Source organism: Elaeis guineensis, chromosome 13, assembly GCF_000442705.2.
Source record: "Elaeis guineensis isolate ETL-2024a chromosome 13, EG11, whole genome shotgun sequence".
Taxonomy (NCBI): Eukaryota; Viridiplantae; Streptophyta; class Magnoliopsida; order Arecales; family Arecaceae; genus Elaeis; species Elaeis guineensis.
Window position 1 is genome coordinate 11,788,613 of NC_026005.2, and position 20,551 is coordinate 11,809,163.

Genomic DNA, 20,551 nt, shown 5'->3' on the forward strand with positions numbered 1-20,551 from the left:
AATTTATACAATTCATAGAAAATTGCACCCACCGCCGAAATCAACAGCCATTTAGATTTAATTTTTGTTGACTGAAAATATGATAACCAGCTCTTGGTTCCAATAGTCATTTTATATTTAATCCATTACTTATGGTTATGCATATATAAAACAGACATACCTACATTCAAAAAAAAAATCTAACCAGGTGCCCAACTGCATATAACACATGTAACATCAATACACCTCAGGGGGCTCATTGCACACCACAAGCCAAACCATGGTGGAAATTGTTCAGACTCACCTTGGTTATGCTTCCAGGATGTTCACAGCTTGTGCTGATACTGTGCTTGGTCCTTACATTCAAGTTTGGCTCATGAACCACATGAACAAGCTAATTATCAAGCTGAGCTTGGGCACATACTCATAAATCGAGTCAGTGGTCAGAATCAGCTCATATATAAGTCAAGTCTCAAATAGCAGCTTGAGGACCAGCTCCTTTTCCAAAATAAATAAGCTTAAATTAGCTGACAAGCAAAGAGATGTCCATGAGTGGCATGGTTCATTTGGAACCTACCCACACTAATCCTAGATTGCAATACATCGAACCCATGTCTCCCTTGATCTATGTATGTTACAATGGTTTTACCATTACAGCATCACATGTAGGTGTTTATACTCAACAACTGAACAGAATTATCCGTGATCAGCCAAAATTACAGGAACTTAATACCCATAAAAAAAATAATAACATAATTAAAATCATAATCACTTTGCATTTTTCATTCATCTGCCTTCCCATTATAAATTTGTGCAGCTTCAAACTCCTCTCTGCTCATGTATAGCTTTCTCTACCTCTAATTAGAACATGGACTCATAACCAAGGTCATAAATTTATATCACTGCACATGGTCAGACAATCTCTATTGGCTCCAATTGTTCTTCGAGCTAATAGTGCATTACTCCATTTTGCTTCAAGCACACCTCCATCTTGTTATGATCTAGACAAGTTACATGGGTAAGTGATCATTCATAAAATCTCCTATGATTCACAGCCATACATTATGAAGGCAGTGCACAACGCATTGCTGTAACAATGCCCCTATGCCCTCTTATAACCTCCGATAATCTCTTGGGTTCTGTTAAAGTAACAAACAGCTCCATCTAGAAGCATTTGTCCAGCATCTCTTATGTCTTTCGAATTTTCAATGGTTAGCATGCACATGTAAGCGAGATCAAAATCACAAAGATTAGAAGGGCATTGAACATATCATAAAATGCTTCATTAAAAGAAATCCATGGACAGAAAGGAAAGGAGAATTATTTCCATATCATAATCACACGAGTGATGCTAGTTTACATGCACATGTAGGTAATATTTCATCGACATGATTCTTGCACCACAAACTGCCCCATGAGTTTTAGACAACACCTTAACCTTGGTTTCGACAGAAACTGGAGGTAGCGTGTGATCCATGATTTTCGAAACCGTTCCGAACCGGCTAGTTCGGGGTGTACCGAACGGTACTGGTAGGGAATCGGAATGGTTCCGACGGAAAAAATGGCACACGTCGGTGCTAGAAAAGAAAGAGAGGGAAACATAAGCAAAGAGAGAGGAGAGGGAGAGAGAGGAAGACCCGCAGGAAGCCGGCGGTGGCCCTCTGCGACCGTCGGAGGGTGGCGGAAGCCGCTATGGCTCGGTTCATTTGATAGAGCTATCGCAATGAGCGAGAAAGAGAGAGAGGGATGGAGACCACCAGAGACGGGAGGATGGGATGGCAGAGAGGCCATCGTGGCCACCGGGCAGCGTTGCGACCGCGGAACAAAGACTGTCAGCCCTATTCATGCATCGGCCCTTTTTTTAAAACGGAGATGAACAGTGAAGCCGACAAACCATTTGCCGGCTTCACTGTTTAATAGATTTTTTTAAAAAAAATTAAAATCAGTGAAGTCGGCAATTGGATTGCCGGCTTCATTTTTTTGAATTTATTTTTAAAAAAAGTAAAAATAGTGAAGCCCGCAAATGGTTTGCCGGCTTCACTTAAATTTCAGTATTTTAAAAAAACCTGTGAAACAAGGGCGATGCCCCTGTTTCACACCCGCAGCGCTACGTGTGTGGATTGCGCTGTTTGGCAGCCACGGCGGCCAGCTGGAGGCTGTTCGACGGCCCCTCTGACTACTTCCCCTCCCTCCTTTTCTTTCTCCCCCCCTCTCTTTATCTCTCTCTTTCTCTCTTTTCTTCTCCCGATTTGCTTCCTTTGCTTTCATTAGTTCGCACCGGTCTGGTACGGTATGGGGCCGTACCGCACCGTACCATCGATTAGCCGGAACGGCCACCGGTACCAGCACAGCAAACCTTAGTGTGATCCAATTCTATCCTGATCTACCACTGTTCTTGTCACAAAATTTGCATGGCATACAAGAACTATTCAACCATACAAGTGGGCATGAGGAAAATTTCTTGTTGAGGCAACTTAGTTGAGTGCAACGAGAACCTAGAGGAGGACATGTAGTTATTTTTATAAGCAAGAGTGTGCAATGGCGAATTCCAAACCTAAAATAGAGTAGAGATAAAAAAACACACTTGTAGCAAGTGGTTTTCTAAAGAACAGGGAAGCCATGAGTAAGAGGATTTAGTTTTCTTGAAGAAGATGGTGATGAAGGATAAAGAGGTTGCTACTTGAATAGAGGGCTTACAGCCTTTGATAGGAGAGCAAATGAAGATGCCAGTGCCTCAATAAGAGCAGCCAAAGAGGAGCCTTCGTAGCATCCAAGCCAGGATTCTTGGATGACTCTGATTTTGTTGCAGTCAACAAATCAGCGACTAGAGAACAGCCAATGACTGTGTATAGAACTTTAACATAAAGGTAGAAGATAAAGCATAAACAACTTCCTGTATTCGTATATGTGGGGGTTATTTAATAGTATGCCAATATTCTCTGGCATGTACAAGGTGTTGTGCTGCATCCTCAAAAAAAAATTCACAAACATACAATAGAATACGAATGAAGCTGTCAACTGTAAGGACTAAAAAAAAGAAAAAAGTAAAAAGGAGAAATGTATGAAGAAAACCTTAGAAAGATTGGTAATTCACATACTTACATCTTGAAATTTACAGAAACCATCTTATGTTTTGAATCAACCATCCTCCTGATTATCTTGACAGGCATCAGTCTGTGAATTGTTGGGGACAATTGTAGGAGGTGACCACTGATCTGGGACCACAAGAAAATATGCAGACATGGCCTTTCTGAAACGCTTTTTGTATTGCTTTGGTGAAACCACCGTTGGAGACACATTCTTCGGCCCACCCAAAATTCCAGAAGCTTTTACCCATGTCTCTAAGTGTTTGTCCCATGTATACTGCCTCATGAAATCTATGATTCCCAGTACCAGTTCATGCTTCTCCTCGTCCACTCCAACCAGTAAAGAGTAATCCATTACATCTATAGACTGCAACATCATCAGTGGCTTATGTATTAGACATTGATCACATTGATTTTTTAACAAGGAAGAAACCAGTAATACAGTTCAGCATGAGCAATAATTTTTAGTTCATTAGAAACTACACAAGGTCCGAATATGGATATTTCCTAACATAATGAAATGGAAAAATAAGAGGGAAGAAGAGCAGCTATAGCAAATTTTAGAATCATAAAGGAAATATAAAGGAATGACTTTAATGTTCCAAAGGTGTAACTAAATTGGTTATGCCCCATACTAAAATGCCCTTTGGGCGATTTAAGCCAACGAGCCATGTTGTGAATAATGTTTCGGATACCTTAAAACAAATGTACATTGAAATTCCACCGAGTTAGATGGTTCCTATTGATGGTTCAAAACAGATCTTTATTTTGTTATTAAAAAGTATTGTTTGGTGATCACTTGATGCATAGAAATGAGTCTCTAAAACATTCAAAGATTTTTGTTTACAAGCACTTTGTTGTCATAGATCATTTTGAATGGTGTGGATTACCAAGTTTAATGCCTCACCATGTAATTTACCAACAGGGCACAAACAAGTTGATTATGTTCCTGCCAAATAAACAGAGAGAATATAGAAATTTGAAGAAATAGACAAAATGTAACTCTACTTAGACATTCAAATCAGATGGTTAAAGGTTGAGGGAAGAAAAAAGATATGAATCTGGTATGAATATTTCCTGAGAGAAATAATTATTCAGTCACAAAGCACTCTAGCAATATTGCACTGCAGTCAGGAGTATAAATGAAGATTTAGAAAACATTAAAAAATAATTTCAATAAAAGCACTAACCACCTTGATAATTTAACAAACATCAGGGTCAATTTCTCTACTCACCGCGAGGAAGGAAGTATCATTCCAAACAGCTCTTTCCAATAGCCGCTTTGCCTTGTTCCCCACAAAAATTGGAGAAGTCGGCATTGACTCGATTAAGTTTTGATCAAGAAGTACTTTATTGTTACCACTTGAATCTGGATTATATCGTGACCTTGAAGATCCCTTTAAGTCATACAACCTTGTCAAATTCCGCCCAAACAAAAGATTCTCCATAACCAGCACATCCATCCTCAGTTCCTTTCCACCCTTCAGGTTCCTGGATGTAACCTGTATAAAGGTTTCAGTAAAGCAAGCAATTACATTTCCTAAAGCAATGGAGATAGGAAGACGGTGTATAAAACTAGCAAAACCAAGTTGCAAGAAAAGCTGGTATGCAACTCCACTGGGATTGCAAAAAACAATGATGAAAGTTGAAAACACAGCTACATACTTTCACAAAAACATAAAAGCTTAGCAACATCATTTTTTATTCGATCATTCAAGATTCATAGACCTGAAAACTTTGTTGAATACAACTAAACATTGCCATGCATAGTGAAAATTTATATTCTCAACATCTTTTTTTATGGTCAATGCCATTTGTTTTATTGTTAATGATTTTATTTGCTTCTAACCTAAGTATATGTACCTCCTTCAAACAATTTCTTGTTTCTTAACTATCATCCCCACTCTATCAGCTTCCTTCAACTTGATTAGTTGTTGTAACTTCATCAAACACCTTGTTCTTATTTGGGTTGATCAAGGATTTAAGTAGTGTAGGCTAGTCACATGCAGGCCTGGTGCCACCACAATATAACAATGCTATGCTAAGCAGGACAAATGCTTGGCAAACATGGTTGCATGCCAATATATATCGGTACATAGTCAACATTGCACCAGTGCCATTTGCCAGTAGAGCACTGACATAGTACATATCATGCATGCCATGCAGACTGGCCTTAGGTCCATGGTGTTGATATCCCCACTCATCTCCCTATCTCATTTCTTCATTTCAATTTCATTTCTGTTACTTGTTTATAAATCCAATCTTTGAGCTGTAAACACAAAATCATTCACCACAAAAGGAACAAGATCTCCACAGAACTTCTTCATGAACATCTATTCTCAAACTAGAGATGGAGTGGTGCCCTATCAATCTTCAGAAGTTTTAAATGGCTAAGTAAATTATAGAAGCTCTAGAATAGTGTGTTTGACTATGTATGTCCTGAACTGATTCAGCCATCGGATAGGATCAAGAAAACCTATCTAAAGTCATCAAAGGTGGAACTGATTCATGAATTCAGCAATATTTGAAGCAAATACAGCTAACTAGCACACGTTAATGAGGCTTGTAATGCCCCTCATGCAATATGAAGATTGTTCCTTCAAATCCTCAAATAATGATATATGATTGAAGTTGATGTAGAAGCACCTGGTACGTCCTATCTACTATCCTTCCAAGGATCTAAAAGTTTAGTTCCATTCAATATCTAGGTATTTGTCCCCAAAATCTTTCATTAAACAAAAAGGAGAGTCAGGTTTCTCCATTTTTTGCAAGATGATTTACTGCAACAATAACTGACATGTTCTATTGCCATCTATCCAGATGAATAAGTTATGTAACACCTGATCCACCATCAAGTTTAGTTCCATTCAATATCTAGGTATTTGTCCCCAAAATCTTTCATTAAACAAAAAGGAGAGTCCGGTTTCTCCATTTTTTGCAAGATGATTAACTGCAATAATAACTGACATGTTCTATTGCCATCTATCCAGATGAATAAGTTATGTAACTCCTGATCCACCATCAAATTTCTATTAAAAGACTAGACAATAGACAATCATTCATTTTAAGAAATTTCAGATCACTTTTCTGAGGTTCTAAAGCTCAACTATGATTTTGATTTTGGCAATTCAGCTGTTTTGGTGGTTGCACCTCCAATTTCAAAAGTTTCGATTTAAAAGAAATGGTACAGACTACAGAGAGTGTACCATATCGTTTTATCATGGCAATATATACCATATGATTGTCCAAATGCTTATGAGGAAAGAGTTTTCGGACAGGTAAACCTGTCTCGAAAACTTGCCTTGCTCTACATGTCTTTGGAACACGATGTTGCAATATTTCCAGCTCATCTCAGAAGAGATAAATCCAAGTTTAATCCAAAGAACAAAATTGAAATGAAGAAACAAAGAAATGACAAAAGATTGGCATACATAGTTCATTTTTACAATTAATTTGATCCTGTAAATTAGTTTAAGCCAACATTCTAAAATCAACCTTACTTTTCTACTGGTTTGGCCGAAAGCAGAACACTTTGATTTTGGAGTTTCATGTGAAAGAACAAGCCATATTTTTCTACATATCATTCTTCTTAAGGTGTTCCTCACCATGTTTCATATCCTTAAGAATCAGGACAAAAAGGTGTTAAATATGTGATTCTACAAAGAAATAATTTTAAATATATGGAAGGAACTGTATAGTATGAGATACTTGATCTCTAGTACACAACCAAGATCATCAATCAAACTTACGGGGCTACAACAGGATCCAAGTAACACAGTGTACATATTTGCTTCATCGCAAACTATTTTGCATCCCACTTCTTGAGTTTGAGTTAATCACAAATTAGTGAGAGCATAACAGTTTTTAAGCATGAAAAGTCATCAATAAAATAAAAAATTCACCAAACGAGATAGCTAATAAAAGAAACAAGATTGAAAGGAAAAACTTCAAGAAAATAAAAAATGAAAGTGAACAAGCTCAAAATAGCAGGCACCTGATAAATACCAAGAATCTTAGCCAAGCATGTGGGGCTTCTAGTGCCTATTGACTCTGAGAGGTATTTAAAATACTCTGGAGCAAACTTGATAAATGACTCTAGTTCAGTTTTTGTAACTTGTTTTATAATGAACCTATCATCCAATGATTTTGCGAAAAAGACATTGCTCTTGCCACCCTGCGCTCCCCATTTTTTACAGCGACTGAGAGACCTTATGAAATCAAACTCTGATGGGCAGCAAGTTCTCCTTAAAGCATCAAAATGTTTTGCATAATAACAGGTGACGGTATATTTCACTTTTCCAAGTGGGCCTTCATCTGCAAAAGAAACTTTGACATGCATTCCTTTTGTATAGATAAGTGGATCCAAAACTACAGAGCCCCTGCTCCCAGACAAAGACAAAATGCCATCATCAACTGATCCAAAACTTTTATAAGGATCGGAAGTAGTTTCATCAAATGACCGAGATAGGTGAAGATTTCCTGCATCATAGGGTGGCAACAAAGGTGAAGTTTCTGCACCATCTCTTGTTCTCTCCCACTCATCTGAAATCTGAATATGATATTCAAGTGAGACAAGTGCATAAGAAATAATACTGGTTGGTTCATCATCATAAATTGGGATGACTGTGTCATTGACTCCAACAGGAAGAAGAAACCTTGCCCCACCCTGACACTCTAACTCTCGGAACAAAGGAACATAGACAGAGTTATACTCATTGAGAGCATTAAATCTTGGAGTGCTTCCCAAATTCCTGTTAAAAGGACGATAGAAGTTCAGAAAAGGCATTCTGATCCAGATTGAGAAGTCCTCAGCACTGTCTCCCAACTTGGTGAGCAATGCAGAGGCTAAGGATTGAGTAATTTCAGCTCCACTTCGTTCATCGGAATCCTTCGAAACTGATGCTGCACCTGCTGCTTCAAAAGAATTTGATGGATCCAACAAGCTTGAATCAAAAAGGAAAGGACCATTTTCTCCTGTCCACTTTGCATCAAAAGTGTCTGATAAATTTAACATAACTGGAAACTGCCCATCAGAGAGGGTTCGACGGCCAATAAGACCAGTTTCTAAAAGAACTGATTGTTCGCTTGCACCTGTGCTGGTAGAACGAAGGGTTTTGATTTGTTTCCCTTGAAAAGAATCGACTTCTATACATCTTTTTTGATGACTGGAATAATGAGTATGATGATCATTGATATCCTCCTGATGGTTAACTGCATTTGTGCTCCCATGAAGGAATTCATTGTTTGTGAAATTTCCAGGTGAAGTCTCCGAACTATTAAAGTCTTTTTGTGGCTTCAGTCCTAGATTCAGATCTGTCAGCTTCTCCTTATCTCTCATAATGAAACTGTTAAGAACTTCATCATTATCTGATCCAGCAGCAAATATCAACATTTGATCCCATAAATATGAATAAAAGATCAACTGCCTCTTTAGCTTATTAACCTCAAGAATATCAAAGACTGGTTGCCCCTTCCTCGCCTCCTTTTTCAGTACTCTATGCAGGCAATCCTAAAATGAATCAACAATCTCAGTCAATATATGAATGCTGAGAAAAGAAATCAACTGAACATCGAGAAGGGTGAGAACAGCATATCACCTCAAATTCAGCCTTCTCCTTCTCCAGAATTCCTTCAAGTTCAACAATGTGATGCCTTAATTCTGGTACTTTCATGCTACCATTAATGAGCTTTTTCTCAGCAATTTGGTGTAAAGCATTTAAAATTTCATTGAACAAAAGTTCTGCCCCATCAGCCACCTGTTATACTGAAGTTATATTACTATCTGCTGAAAAATAAAGTCACAAAAACTGCCAAAGAGAGGTGAAAACATCTTTGTTTGGCATAAGCAACAGACCTCATTCGCCTCCTTCTGTATCCACTCCTGATGCATATAATTGAAATCAAGCTTGGGAGGAGGCAGGTATACAGAGTGAACATCAATTGATGCATAACGGAAGCAAGCAACCATTTTTCCAAACCTGTCCACGTAAGAACAGAAAAGTCAGCACATGAGGCCGTAGTTGATGATCTGATGGATAAGGGAAAGAACAAAGAGTGAAGCATGAAGTACCCATAAAATCGGAGGCAGTCTCTGTGAAGAGAATGGCCACAGCTAGCTACCCTACTTGCAGCAGCATGATTTGAAAAGCTAAGCTCCAAGAATTTACCCAAAGATAAACCCCAAGCAGCATCAGACATCACAACTCTACGGGTTGCTGGAGGGAATCCACTGTTACGAGGACACCGTAAGCACCTATGCCACATCCAGATCTTGCCATCTCGTTCTCCTTTCAAAAGAATCTCTGGAAGCTTTCTAACAGATATAGTCAGACTGCCCTGGTGATGCGTGTAACAATGAACATGAGCTTCTGAAGGCATATCACAAGAATGGCACCTATAACTCTGACATCAATAGAAGCTACTGTCAGTAATACAGACAAACTGTTAACAAAAAGAAACATTAGCATAAGACCATAAAGGGGAGACAACCTGGTCAAAAAGATGGTCACGTAAATATCTGCCTAAAGGTTTGTCAAAGTTGCCATAGTACTTGATACGAAAGAGATGTGAGCGCTCACAAACAGTTCCTTTCCACACGCAACGGGTTGACAGAGAAACCAAAATGCTCTGATGATCAGAAGGAGAAGGTGGGAATTCTTCCTTTATCGATGTGTTGTCAGGCCTCTGGTCAATATCTTGACATAAAGTTGCCAAACTGAAGGAGCCAGCTTGCTTTTCTACCATATTACTGCTTTTGATTTCAGTATCTGCCATTACACCAGACCTTTCTGAGGTCTCCAAACTATCATTACAGCTGCCTGGGACAACAGAGTCATGCTCAATTGCAGGGTCATCAGGTCCAAATGTTTCAGCATTGTCACATTCTCCAAAGCAAACCTTATTTTTCTCTTTCATGGCATCATGTCCAGGTGAAAAATTTGAGACTACACCAGAAGTAGATAAAGAAGATACAGATGGCCTGCTTGTTGGTTCCACAACTTGCTCAGCCTGGTTGTTCTCCACAGAAAACCCTTGAGTATCAATAGATAATAAGCTACATGAAGAGGCGGAATCTGCCATTTGAGGGTTTGTGCTTTCAGAGGAATATAATGATGCCACCTTTACCATTTTTTCAGAATTCAGTAATTCTAGAGATGGATCTGATGTATGGGGTCTTTGAGCATCACTACCAAGTTGGGGCTTGCCAGCAGCAGAGGCTGTGAAGCCAGGTATTATGGAAATGGATCTGTCGATGCTAGAAGGTTTATCAGGCAGTGCGACAGTAATTGGAGACTTCAAGGGGAGTTCTGGTAGAGAGGCACCTTCATCTGCAAGAAAAGATGTTTCTAAAGCCAAGTGGTAGGCTGCAAAAACTCCATACTGGACCACATGTTTCACTTTCTTCAACTCATCAGTATTGGCACCTTTAAGCAAAATCTGTGAAAGTTAAAGACACCAGCTGCGTAAGTCATCTAAACAGTTGAAGCATTTCAGTAAACTATTCATGTACACAATGTAAATGGTGGTATAGATGGTGATGATATTCCACATAAGATAATGAAATCCTACTCAATGCAAAGATCCTGGAAATATCAACCACATCCATATATACATATATATCTGTACTTATGTAGATATGTATGATTCCAACAATAAAATTGGATTGAACGCACATAGAATATGTAAATCCTTCATCTATATTGGCCTTAACATGGTATTTAAAAGAATCTAACTTTGCACATCCCATGCCAAATTTATGACTGGTATTCACATAATATGATATATGTCACATAGGGGAATTGATTAAGAAAATAAGAAGCCTGGTCCAAAAGTCAGACCACCATATCTGGGAACGAGGCTCCATTTGACATTGTTATAGGTAGTAGAGCTTTTGTATTTAGATCTTTGGGCCATAGAGCTTTCACTTCTAGAGTTTTTAATAAAAAGCTGCATGATCTTTGGTAACTACATTTCTGAAGTACTGTGGAATTTCAATATCTGTTTAGTAAACAAATTGCGAAAGTACCTTTAGTGCCAAGAAATGACAATAAGGCATTGTATAGTGCTTTCAAATATCTAACTATTTGTACCATCAAAAGTTGCTATTATAAAGTACTCTTAACAATTATTATAAAGTATTGTTAATTTGTAAATTATTTTTTATATTTTAATCTTAATAATAATATAAATAAAATCAAAATCCTAATTGCATGATCATGGCATAAAACACACAAACTCAAATGATTATAGCAGTAAAAAGATTTTAAACTAATTTAAAAAATTCAGCCCAGGCCTCCTGGTTGCCCCACTAAAAAAAGAAAAAAAAAAAGAAAAAAAAAAGCTACACAACATGTCTCTAGTAAAGCTTATGCCACAAATTCTAAATTGGAGCTTTTTCCCAGGTAGACCCTTTTCAGCTTTTGGAGGAGCTAGAAAGCTGTTTCAAAAGTTTACTGAACACCTTAAGTCATCCAAAAGAGCTTTTGACTCGTCGAGATTGCTCTTTGGCCCTCCAAAAGCAATGCCAAATGAGGCCCAAGTCTCATACTTTAAGAAGCAGCCTTTTTGACATAGCACTTCCGTAAAACAAGAATGATCAGATTAAAATTTTAAGTATCTTGCTAAATGACATAGCAGAATATTTGATATATACCTAGCAACAATTATAGCTTAATATCTATTTTAAAACCAGAACCACCTAGGAACCATCTAAACCAGGAAGCACCAAAAACTAAATTGCAGGTCCTGGTAATTTTGCTGTATAGATTGCAGGTAGATTGAATAACAATTTTGTTCTCCAACAAAACTAATTTCAATTTTTCTCCATTTTATTCATTGATGATCAGAAAGAGATTTTGTAACAAGCCACTATGGGAGACAAGCAGGCGCAGATAAAAGCACCAGTAGATAAGCCTAACAGACATTGATCATCTTTGGATGCTGGAAGTCTGCCTCATAATCCATCCAAATTTGTCACATCCAACTGAACCCCACATAGAAGGTCAGAAACAAGCATAGAATCCCTGGAATGCATAAATGACTTACAGTGCAACCCAAGGGCTTCGGGCACCCTTCAAAAAACATCAAAGTCTTCATCATTTTTTTCCCACCCTGCCCTGCACCACCATGTTCTTCAACAAACTTTTCCACATGAAATAAATCACAGTACCCCAGTTTCTGAGATGACAGATGGTCAATAGAAGGTACTATCTGTGCACCAGTGCAGCGGGCCATACGCTCCAAGAGGGGCCTCTTGATATTCAAAACAAGCGAAATGTTCTTTGCTAAAAGATAATCTTGGGCAAACCGAGACACTGATTTCTCCACCAGAAGGACATTGGGGTGGTGAGCACCAATCTTTGCAACTGCCATTTTCAAGTGATCCATTTCCTGAACAATATGCATAGCATGAGAATAGACAAACAAAACATGTGCAAACTCAATTGAAGTGAAAGTCACAACAGCTGACATACCTGCTGCAGCAAAGTATCAAAACTAGACAGCAGATTTGTTACTCGCTGGTACTCAAGAGCCCCTCCAAGAATTAGAAAACGAGGTTTTTCTATTTTGGATGTCATGCGCCGGTGTGCCACATTCTTCTTACATACAACTCCTTTTACAACCATGCTACAAAAATGAGTGGAGTTGTTCAGCAAATTCATACTGCTTAACAATATCGACAATATGAGCACTTGAACTTTAACATATCCACAATTAAAACACCAGTAGATATCACTTAGAAATATTGGAAGCCAATTACTATATTGATCAATCAAGATTATCAGGAATGAAAACATGCCATCACAAAAGCCAGTAAAGTTGATATAGTACAAAATAAGCAGCAACAGAACATATAAGGTAATATTCCATCTAAGAAATTCAATATTATTAGGCACTCACCTTTCACTACGATTTCCACAGGCTAAGCACTTAACCTTCACGTACCCACCCGGATCCATTCCTCCTCCCTTGCTAGTGTCTGGCTTAAGGAAAGTAGCTGCTTCCCATGATAAAGATGTAATTATTTCCAACCAACTTCCCTTATCATTTTCCTCCCCCACAGGAAGATTTTCAACCTGCAGTAGTTGAGATATCAAAGCCCTAAAATGTCCATCGACCACATTTTTCATTGCCTTCTTATGCTCTTCACTCGACCGATCTCTGCTCCGGTACTCACCACTGCTAAAGCTATTTGATGAGCGAAGATATCCCCACTCTCCGGAAGCATCTTCATCGTCATCATCATATAGAACAGCCTCTTTGTCATCTTCTTCATCTTCTGGGTCAGGAGGAAGCCAAAGTAGTCCATTGTTCTCAAAGTCCACAGGCTCTGCATCTGCATTTTCCATTCCATAGATGGAAGCAGCATCACATTCATAGCTATTATCAGGTTCAGCTTCTTCCTCCATCTTATCAACATCTAAGCCTGCATGAAATTCTGTGTTGTCATGAAGTGGGGAGCAGATCTCCTTGGCATCAATATTTTCTCCAGCAGGATGCAGTTCATTTGAATGGAAATCCTGGTCAACCTCATCAAACTCAACTTGGCCATAGAAGTCATCAGAATGCTGAAAACTTTGTGCTTCCAAATTAGAAGGGCATAAACCATACACATCATCACTGTCACCACTCCTATAACAAAAAACAAATGATGCATGAATTATAACAAAACCTTGAAAACCTAAAGAAACTGGCTAAATTCAACCCTAGTAGTTATTATATGGACAATGCAGAAACGACATACTATAGAATTAGGAAGTATCGTTAGCTACTGATAAGATCAAATTAGGAAGTGTCACTAGCTACAATGTGGAAAAACTTGAGATGGATAAAGATCAACAATAGAATAGATACCATAATTCAATATTAAAATAGAGTGTTGTAGAAGTGGCAAGATATGACAAAGGAACATTGGAGAACATAAGAGATACACCACCAAAGTTCCTAGTCAAGAGAAGTACAAAATCAAGCACTTAAAAGAAACATGATAGGATGAATTCATACATCCAGCCAAATTTAAAGTAAATTGGTGTCAAAGAATGAAGCAGGTATTCACTTCCTATAAAATTAGCTAACAACATTGAAGAGACATAGAATATTAACAGAACATGTCTCCTCCATTGAGCAGTCTTCCCTGGACACTTGCATCCAGCTCTAAAAGTCCGTGTTGACCTGTTTGAGTCAGATACATATCGGATACTTGGATACTTATGTTCTTTGATAGCCACTTTAAATACTGGAAGAGAGTTGAACTCTTCCAAAAATAAGTTAGATCCTCTTATTTGATATTAGGAATGAGTAGCAGTTCTTTTTTTAGATTTATTAAGGATGTAGGTATGGAAACAACGTTGCAAAATATTATTTTGCTAATATCCTTAAGGTAATTGTTAAGTTTGATAATATCTTTTTTAACATTTTCTTTTTCATGTTTAGATAGATAATGTGTAAAGGTACAAATATATAATTTAGCTAAATTTATATGTTATCCTATGTATCCCCATCTCTCTTATTTTCCTCTTGCCAGGTCAAACAATTGGATACACATTCAAATTCAATTCTCTTATCTGTATCCATGCAACACTGCCCTTGCGACAAAAATGACATCAGCCACCACCATTTAGCATGTGGTCTAAGCAACTTCATATAAATTAGATAAATTTGAGAAATGAAAGAATATTTGTGCATTTTACATATTTTAAAATTCCGAATCAATCTTTGTAACTACTTGCATGTAGAGAAGATAGTTGAGCAAGACAAGATTATTAGCACACATCACAATTATCGAAAAAACATGCTATGCTTGACATGCAGGCATATCATATATATGAGACACATATAATATCATAATAAACAGCAAACTAATATGATAGTATTGGTTCAAATGTATTTGTTTGACCCAATGCAAACCATGTGTCATCACAGAAAACCAAAGAATCAATTATACGAGCCAACAAAATTGGTAAGCTTATCAGCACGCTTGCCATATGGATATCAAGCATGACATGAGTTTTAAAAATTGAAGGAAACAAGGCATGCAAGCACTAAATTACTAGCCAAAAGATAATTATACCTGTTCATAGAATAACTTAATTGACTGGGTGGAGATGGATCTCTGATGTCCATGCCCCTTCCATATATTAGAGAATCCTGATTATCTGCAAAGGTTTCAACGTTTGCAGAATGGCCAGGACTAGGGCCAGAACCATATGGAACATGCTGATAAGGTCCAGTTGAGTAGGAACAGATGGTTGTGGCTGTGCTGTTAACAGTCCCACTGGACTTGGTACTAACCAAACTGGTTGTTGAAAGTGAAGGACTAATGATTGGACCATATGCTTGAACCCCATTATCAGCAACTGCTACTTCCTGCTCCCACTGTTTAAAACAAAAGTTACAAACCCGGATCCGCTCCCCCCCTTCTCGGCGACTCTTTGGGTCATCAGACAAAACAGGGACCGAATTTGCAGTGCACCTTCCACAAAAAATACGCCCACAAAGACGGCAATGGTGTCTGCGGTTGAATATTGTGAATTGTGAATCACACTCATAACAAACCCTACAGCTATGGTCGGGCATCCAAAAGTCCCTTGATACATTTGCAGGCTCAGACCGTCGAGGGATCAAGGACCTCAGGATGCCAACTATCTCAGAGAATGCCTTATCAGAGGTTTCCATCGATGATGGACCCTCCAAATCCAAGTCATACTGAAATATTCATCTGATGCCAAAAAAAACCAAATGGCAGAATTTGCTATTTTCACCCTCCACACCCAACTCAATTGAAAACAAAAACAACAACAACAACAATGATACAATTCAGCTTCCTCTCGAGATACGACCAAGCAGAATCTGTATTATTCCTTCTTCAGAACCTTTCAAAAAGTGTGTGGCCAATTGGATGATCAAATACTAGTGCAGAATAATCTTAACTTCTTATGGAATCCTTAGGAATCCTATCTTGAAATTCCATGAACCAACTGATTCTCTCAAATAAACAACCAGCAATTCAATTGAAACATACAAAAAATAATAACTTTGAAACCTTCCTGTTAAGCTTATAACAGACATCAATCAAAACTCAGATCCAACCAATCTTAACAGAATATGACAGACTTCCCATACAATTGCAACAAACAGGCAATCTCAACTATCCCAAATATCCCCGACATTTTTACCATTCAAGGTAATCCAGATTCAAATCCTAGCTCCATATGAATCGAAAACCTTGATTCCAGGGAATTTGACTGCCCTGAAGGCACTTCCACAGGAAATGTTGGGCCACGGAATTCTTAAATCGCCTCTAATTCAACCACCAGCATGAAATTACTCCTTCAAAAGAAGAAAAACATAATCAAAACTGGTCACCGGTTCTATTTCCCATCTCAAACCCTAGTAATACAATAATCAGACAAATGCTGACACATCCCAAACAAACAGTTTTTTCCTCAGAAACCATCAAAACAAACAACAAGGCGATCAGAATCAAATTCCTGCTCAAGTTACAACCGTTCTTCCTACAAAAAACACCAAATAATCGAATTCGACGGTTAACTCTCAGCCGGAATCCCTCCAACCGCCCCGGGCAATTCAGGCCGCGAGAAAAGAAACCGCGAAGGACCCCATGGGCCTCGAAATTGCGGCAGATAAAACCATCATTATTGGATTAGCCTCTGAGGCCTAGTAATCGATTCCAGAATCGATGGAGAGGTCCAAAATGAGCGACTTTTTATGAAAAAAGGAGGAGGAAGAGATCAACCGGCACCTGTAATCCCCCGCATTTCCTCCCTCAACGCGTCACAGCGAATCGGAGAGCAGATTTGAGCCAAATCCACACAAATTCAGAGCAATAATCTGGGAAAAAGATCACAAAGATCGAACCTCTGATTCGTTCTCACTCTCCCCTCGCTCGTTCTTCCGCTTATTTCTCGCGCTCTCTCTGCCCCTCTGGAAGAAAGGGACAGCTTGAATAAAGAAGGGTAATAAATGGAATTATAAGTTAGAGTGTTTGAATTCGACTTGGAGGTGAGCACGAGAAGTCAAGTTATGAAACGTGGGTCCCCGGTCTTTTGGAAAGTGATCGAGTTCCACCGTTTGATGGAGGAACCCGCGCATGATCGGCAGTTGCCTATCCAACGATCTGAAAAATAAAGGGGGACGGATTAATATAAATTTATAAAAAATTTGGTAAAACATTGAAGTTTTCCTAATTAATACAAGAAGTAATTATTATGTAGAATTTCCTGTCAATTTTCAAATTAAGGAATTGGACATTCTATACTTCATGCAAAATAATATATTTATAAGTATTGCAGCTCATGCTTAGCGATATCAAGCATCTCTTATTGCACTTTCTCATTAATATAATTTTTAATATTTATAGTTTTCTCTATTTTTAATTTATATAACTTGAATTTAAATTATTATTTAAGTCCAAGATTAAAAGAAATGCACTAGTAGTAAGTGTATATGTCATGCTATACCAATTTAATAAAATATTTTCATAAATAATTAATAATATACATCACATATGCTCAGCATACACGTATATAAATTCACGACAATAAAAGATATTCTAACTACATAAAAAATCTAATCATGAATGTTGAAAATCTAAAAAATTATTTTCAAAAATTTATAATGATATTTTTAATATCTAAAATTTATAATTAACTTTAGTTACATATTTAATAAAAATAAATATATCATTAATTAATGAGAAGGACAACTATATCGATAGATTCTATAGCATAATTTATCCATTGTAAATATTTTTTTTGAATTAATAAGAATCAATAATTTAAATAAATAAATATTTTTATTGACTGATATAGATTTATTATTAATTTTAAAAATAAATTATTTAATAGATAAGTTTCATCACTCCAGTCACTTATCTTACCATCAAATCTCAAAGAGCTCTCAGGCTATATATATATATATATTCTACTAGAATGTTAAATGATATTTAAATAATCCAGTGCAAACCGTAAAATATTGCTAATTTAAACAAGATTAATATTCTTTTGGGGACATTTAGAGTCATTAATCATGGCTTCCTCGTTATCAAAAAAAAAAAATTTACAACCACAAATTAATAATTGCCACCCACCCCCGTAAATGAGTTTTTTTTTTCTTTTATAAAAATTCCCCATAAATGAGTTAGTGCGCAACTGCACATACAGGAGAGAGACAACAATCCAGTCGGTCATAATAGCATCCGACCGCGGCAGCTGTCCTCCACGTGTTCCGTCCTCCCTCCCTTCGGGAGATTATTCAGTATCAAACGGTCAAACTTGGTAATAAATCAAACCGGTACAGTTCTTATCGCAAAAAAAAAAGAAAACTGGCAAGAGACTAAACCGTGTACCGCAAAGAAGACCCAGAGTAGGGTATTGTGGGACCAGGTAGCCAAATCCAAATTCATGGCCATAGTTCTTACCGAGGTCGAAATGCTGCGTCCCAGTTTTTGTCGGTAACTTTGCAAGCGGTCATAACGTTGTAGGTAGGTGTCATGGGGAAAACGTGTGCATGGCGACGTATCTCCGAAGACCCAGACCGGTCAGTCCACCTTGTCACTTTATACCATGCCAGAATTGATGGAAGAGATGATCCGGACGGCTACTTCTAGTCTGCCGACTTATGTTTGTTGTTATTGTTATTATTTAAAACAAGCACCATATAATTGATGTGACTTAGGAGTCCAAATGAGTATCTTCTAAATATAATAAAATGTTTAACTTTGATAAGCGGCATGGTGGTTGCGTACAGGATTACGTGCACCTACCTAAACCAAGTATTAGGTAAGTAATGCATGACAGTGATAATTAGTAGGGGGGTCATGGTGTTGGAGAAGAATGATGTCATGGGCTGCAAAAGACTATATGAAAAATCCGAAGAGACAAATGATGCTATGGACTGCAAAAGATTATTTATGAAAAATCTATATATAGAAAAAAAAATATATATATATAAATAATTTAATTTTTGTTTTTCAAAACACATGGTTTGCAAGTTGAACAAGATGAAAAAAAAAAAAGAAAAAATGAAAGAAAGAAACGAAGTGAGGCTCCCCTGTATTATATTTATGTGTATCTTAAAATTTTTAATTGCATGATCTAAATTATAAACATGAAGAAAAGCATCGAATTATCACAACAGACATAAAAATTATAAAAATGAAAAGAAAATTTTTGTTTAGAGAAAATGGGTCAAGGATCAAATTAATTGAGAAAATGACCATAATCATCGTCAAGCCCTGTGATCGGCCAATTAAAAGTTGATATATAAAAGTTTTATAAATGATAAAAATTTATTCTACTCTTTTCATTGGGAAGCAACAGAAAAGTAAGACACAAGTTCAACCATCCATAGTTTAAACCTAACATGATAAAAAAACATACAACTATCATAGTTTTGCTTTATAAAAGATACATGCTTTTTGTTAAAACAAACAAAACAAAGGACATTCAAAATCTAAAGGAAGTATTAAAGTCAATGCTTCAAGACTAAAAGATCTATGGTTCCTGCAGTGCTATTGGCATATTCTTGTGTGACCATTTCAAAATAAGATTTGAAGATGGCATGGCAAGACTTTGATGCTTAGGATCCCTATTCTTTTTCAAAATAGAATCATGGAAAAAAGGCAAGTAGATATGGATAAGGGAACAAGAACCAAACCGGCACCGGCATTTTCTTGACTTCTTCTCTAGATTGCTGGGCAAGAAAAAGAAAATTAGCATGTTAGACAACAAAACTAGGTGATGGGTAAGATTAACAGGGTGCAGTCTTAAATTAATTCCTGCTAGATCCGAATTCAATAATACCTTTTTTTTTTTTTTTTTGATGAAAGGGGAGGTGTAACCACCCAGATTCATGTTAGAAAATAATGAATGTACAAGAGATCCCTATGAATTTGTCAAGGTAGTCATTGCATGAACCTGGCTTTGAGCTAAAGCAGGTCTAGAATAAAGAAAGATAAGCATCAATCCAGAACAAGAGAATGTCCTCATTTTTTGAAGTGATTCTTCTCCTTATGCAGTGAGTGGTGCATGAAATAGCCATCTTTAAGTTGTCCAATCTGAAAAAACTCTGTACTGTGATGAATGGCATAGTCGTTAGGCAAAACAAATCCGGGAACCGATCTTTGAGTGATGTATTTTCGATCCAAACATCCTGCCAGAAGGCAGTTTGACTGCCATTACCCACTTTTATCCAGGTACTTTGTGTGAAAAGGTTTTTGACTGCCAGCAGACTCTTCCAAGTGGCTGATACCATCTTCTGAGGTCTGAAAGTTTGATTGGGAAGTTTCTTCCTGTAGTAACTTGTCTGTACAAACTTTCTCCAGTTTCTATCTTTTTTGTCCATGTAATAGCTGCCCCTTCTCTCGATAAGCAAGCAACAGTTAAATGTCTTTAGATCAATGACGCCCAAACCGCCCAACTTTCTTGGTCTGCAGACTTGTGACCAGCTTACCAAGCAATGACAAC

The 20,551-nt window shown here is 37.5% G+C and overlaps 1 protein-coding gene across 2 annotated transcripts; it reads right to left on the reverse strand.

Annotated features, from left to right (window-relative positions):
* Positions 1–844: 844 nt before the first annotated feature.
* On the reverse strand, positions 845–16,994 carry LOC105056668 (1-phosphatidylinositol-3-phosphate 5-kinase FAB1B). 2 transcript variants are annotated; one of them, XM_010938957.4, is made up of 12 exons: positions 15,136–15,868; positions 12,966–13,697; positions 12,539–12,692; positions 12,111–12,455; positions 9,555–10,502; positions 9,136–9,467; positions 8,920–9,043; positions 8,663–8,821; positions 7,060–8,574; positions 4,301–4,567; positions 3,082–3,432; positions 845–980 (listed from the first exon to the last, which is right to left on the reverse strand). In XM_010938957.4, the coding sequence occupies exons 1-11, from the start codon at positions 15,738–15,740 to the stop codon at positions 3,118–3,120; spliced, it is 5,496 nt and encodes a 1,831-aa protein (XP_010937259.1). In that variant the 5' UTR covers positions 15,741–15,868; the 3' UTR covers positions 845–980; positions 3,082–3,117. The 2 variants fall into 2 exon arrangements, with proteins under 2 accessions (XP_010937259.1, XP_073103523.1); XM_073247422.1 differs by lacking the exon at positions 845–980 and having other exon boundaries at positions 2,855–3,432; positions 15,136–16,994.
* Positions 16,995–20,551: the final 3,557 nt, after the last annotated feature.

Coding starts and splice junctions, on each gene's coding strand:
- LOC105056668 (XM_010938957.4), bottom strand. CDS start 15,740: ATGGAAACCTCTGATAAGGCATTCTCTGAGATAGTTGGCATCCTGAGG. Junction 12,693..12,965: donor TGTGGAAATCGTAGTGAAAG/GTGAGTGCCTAA, acceptor TCATTTTTGTAG/CATGGTTGTAAAAGGAGTTG. Junction 12,456..12,538: donor TTGATACTTTGCTGCAGCAG/GTATGTCAGCTG, acceptor CATATTGTTCAG/GAAATGGATCACTTGAAAAT.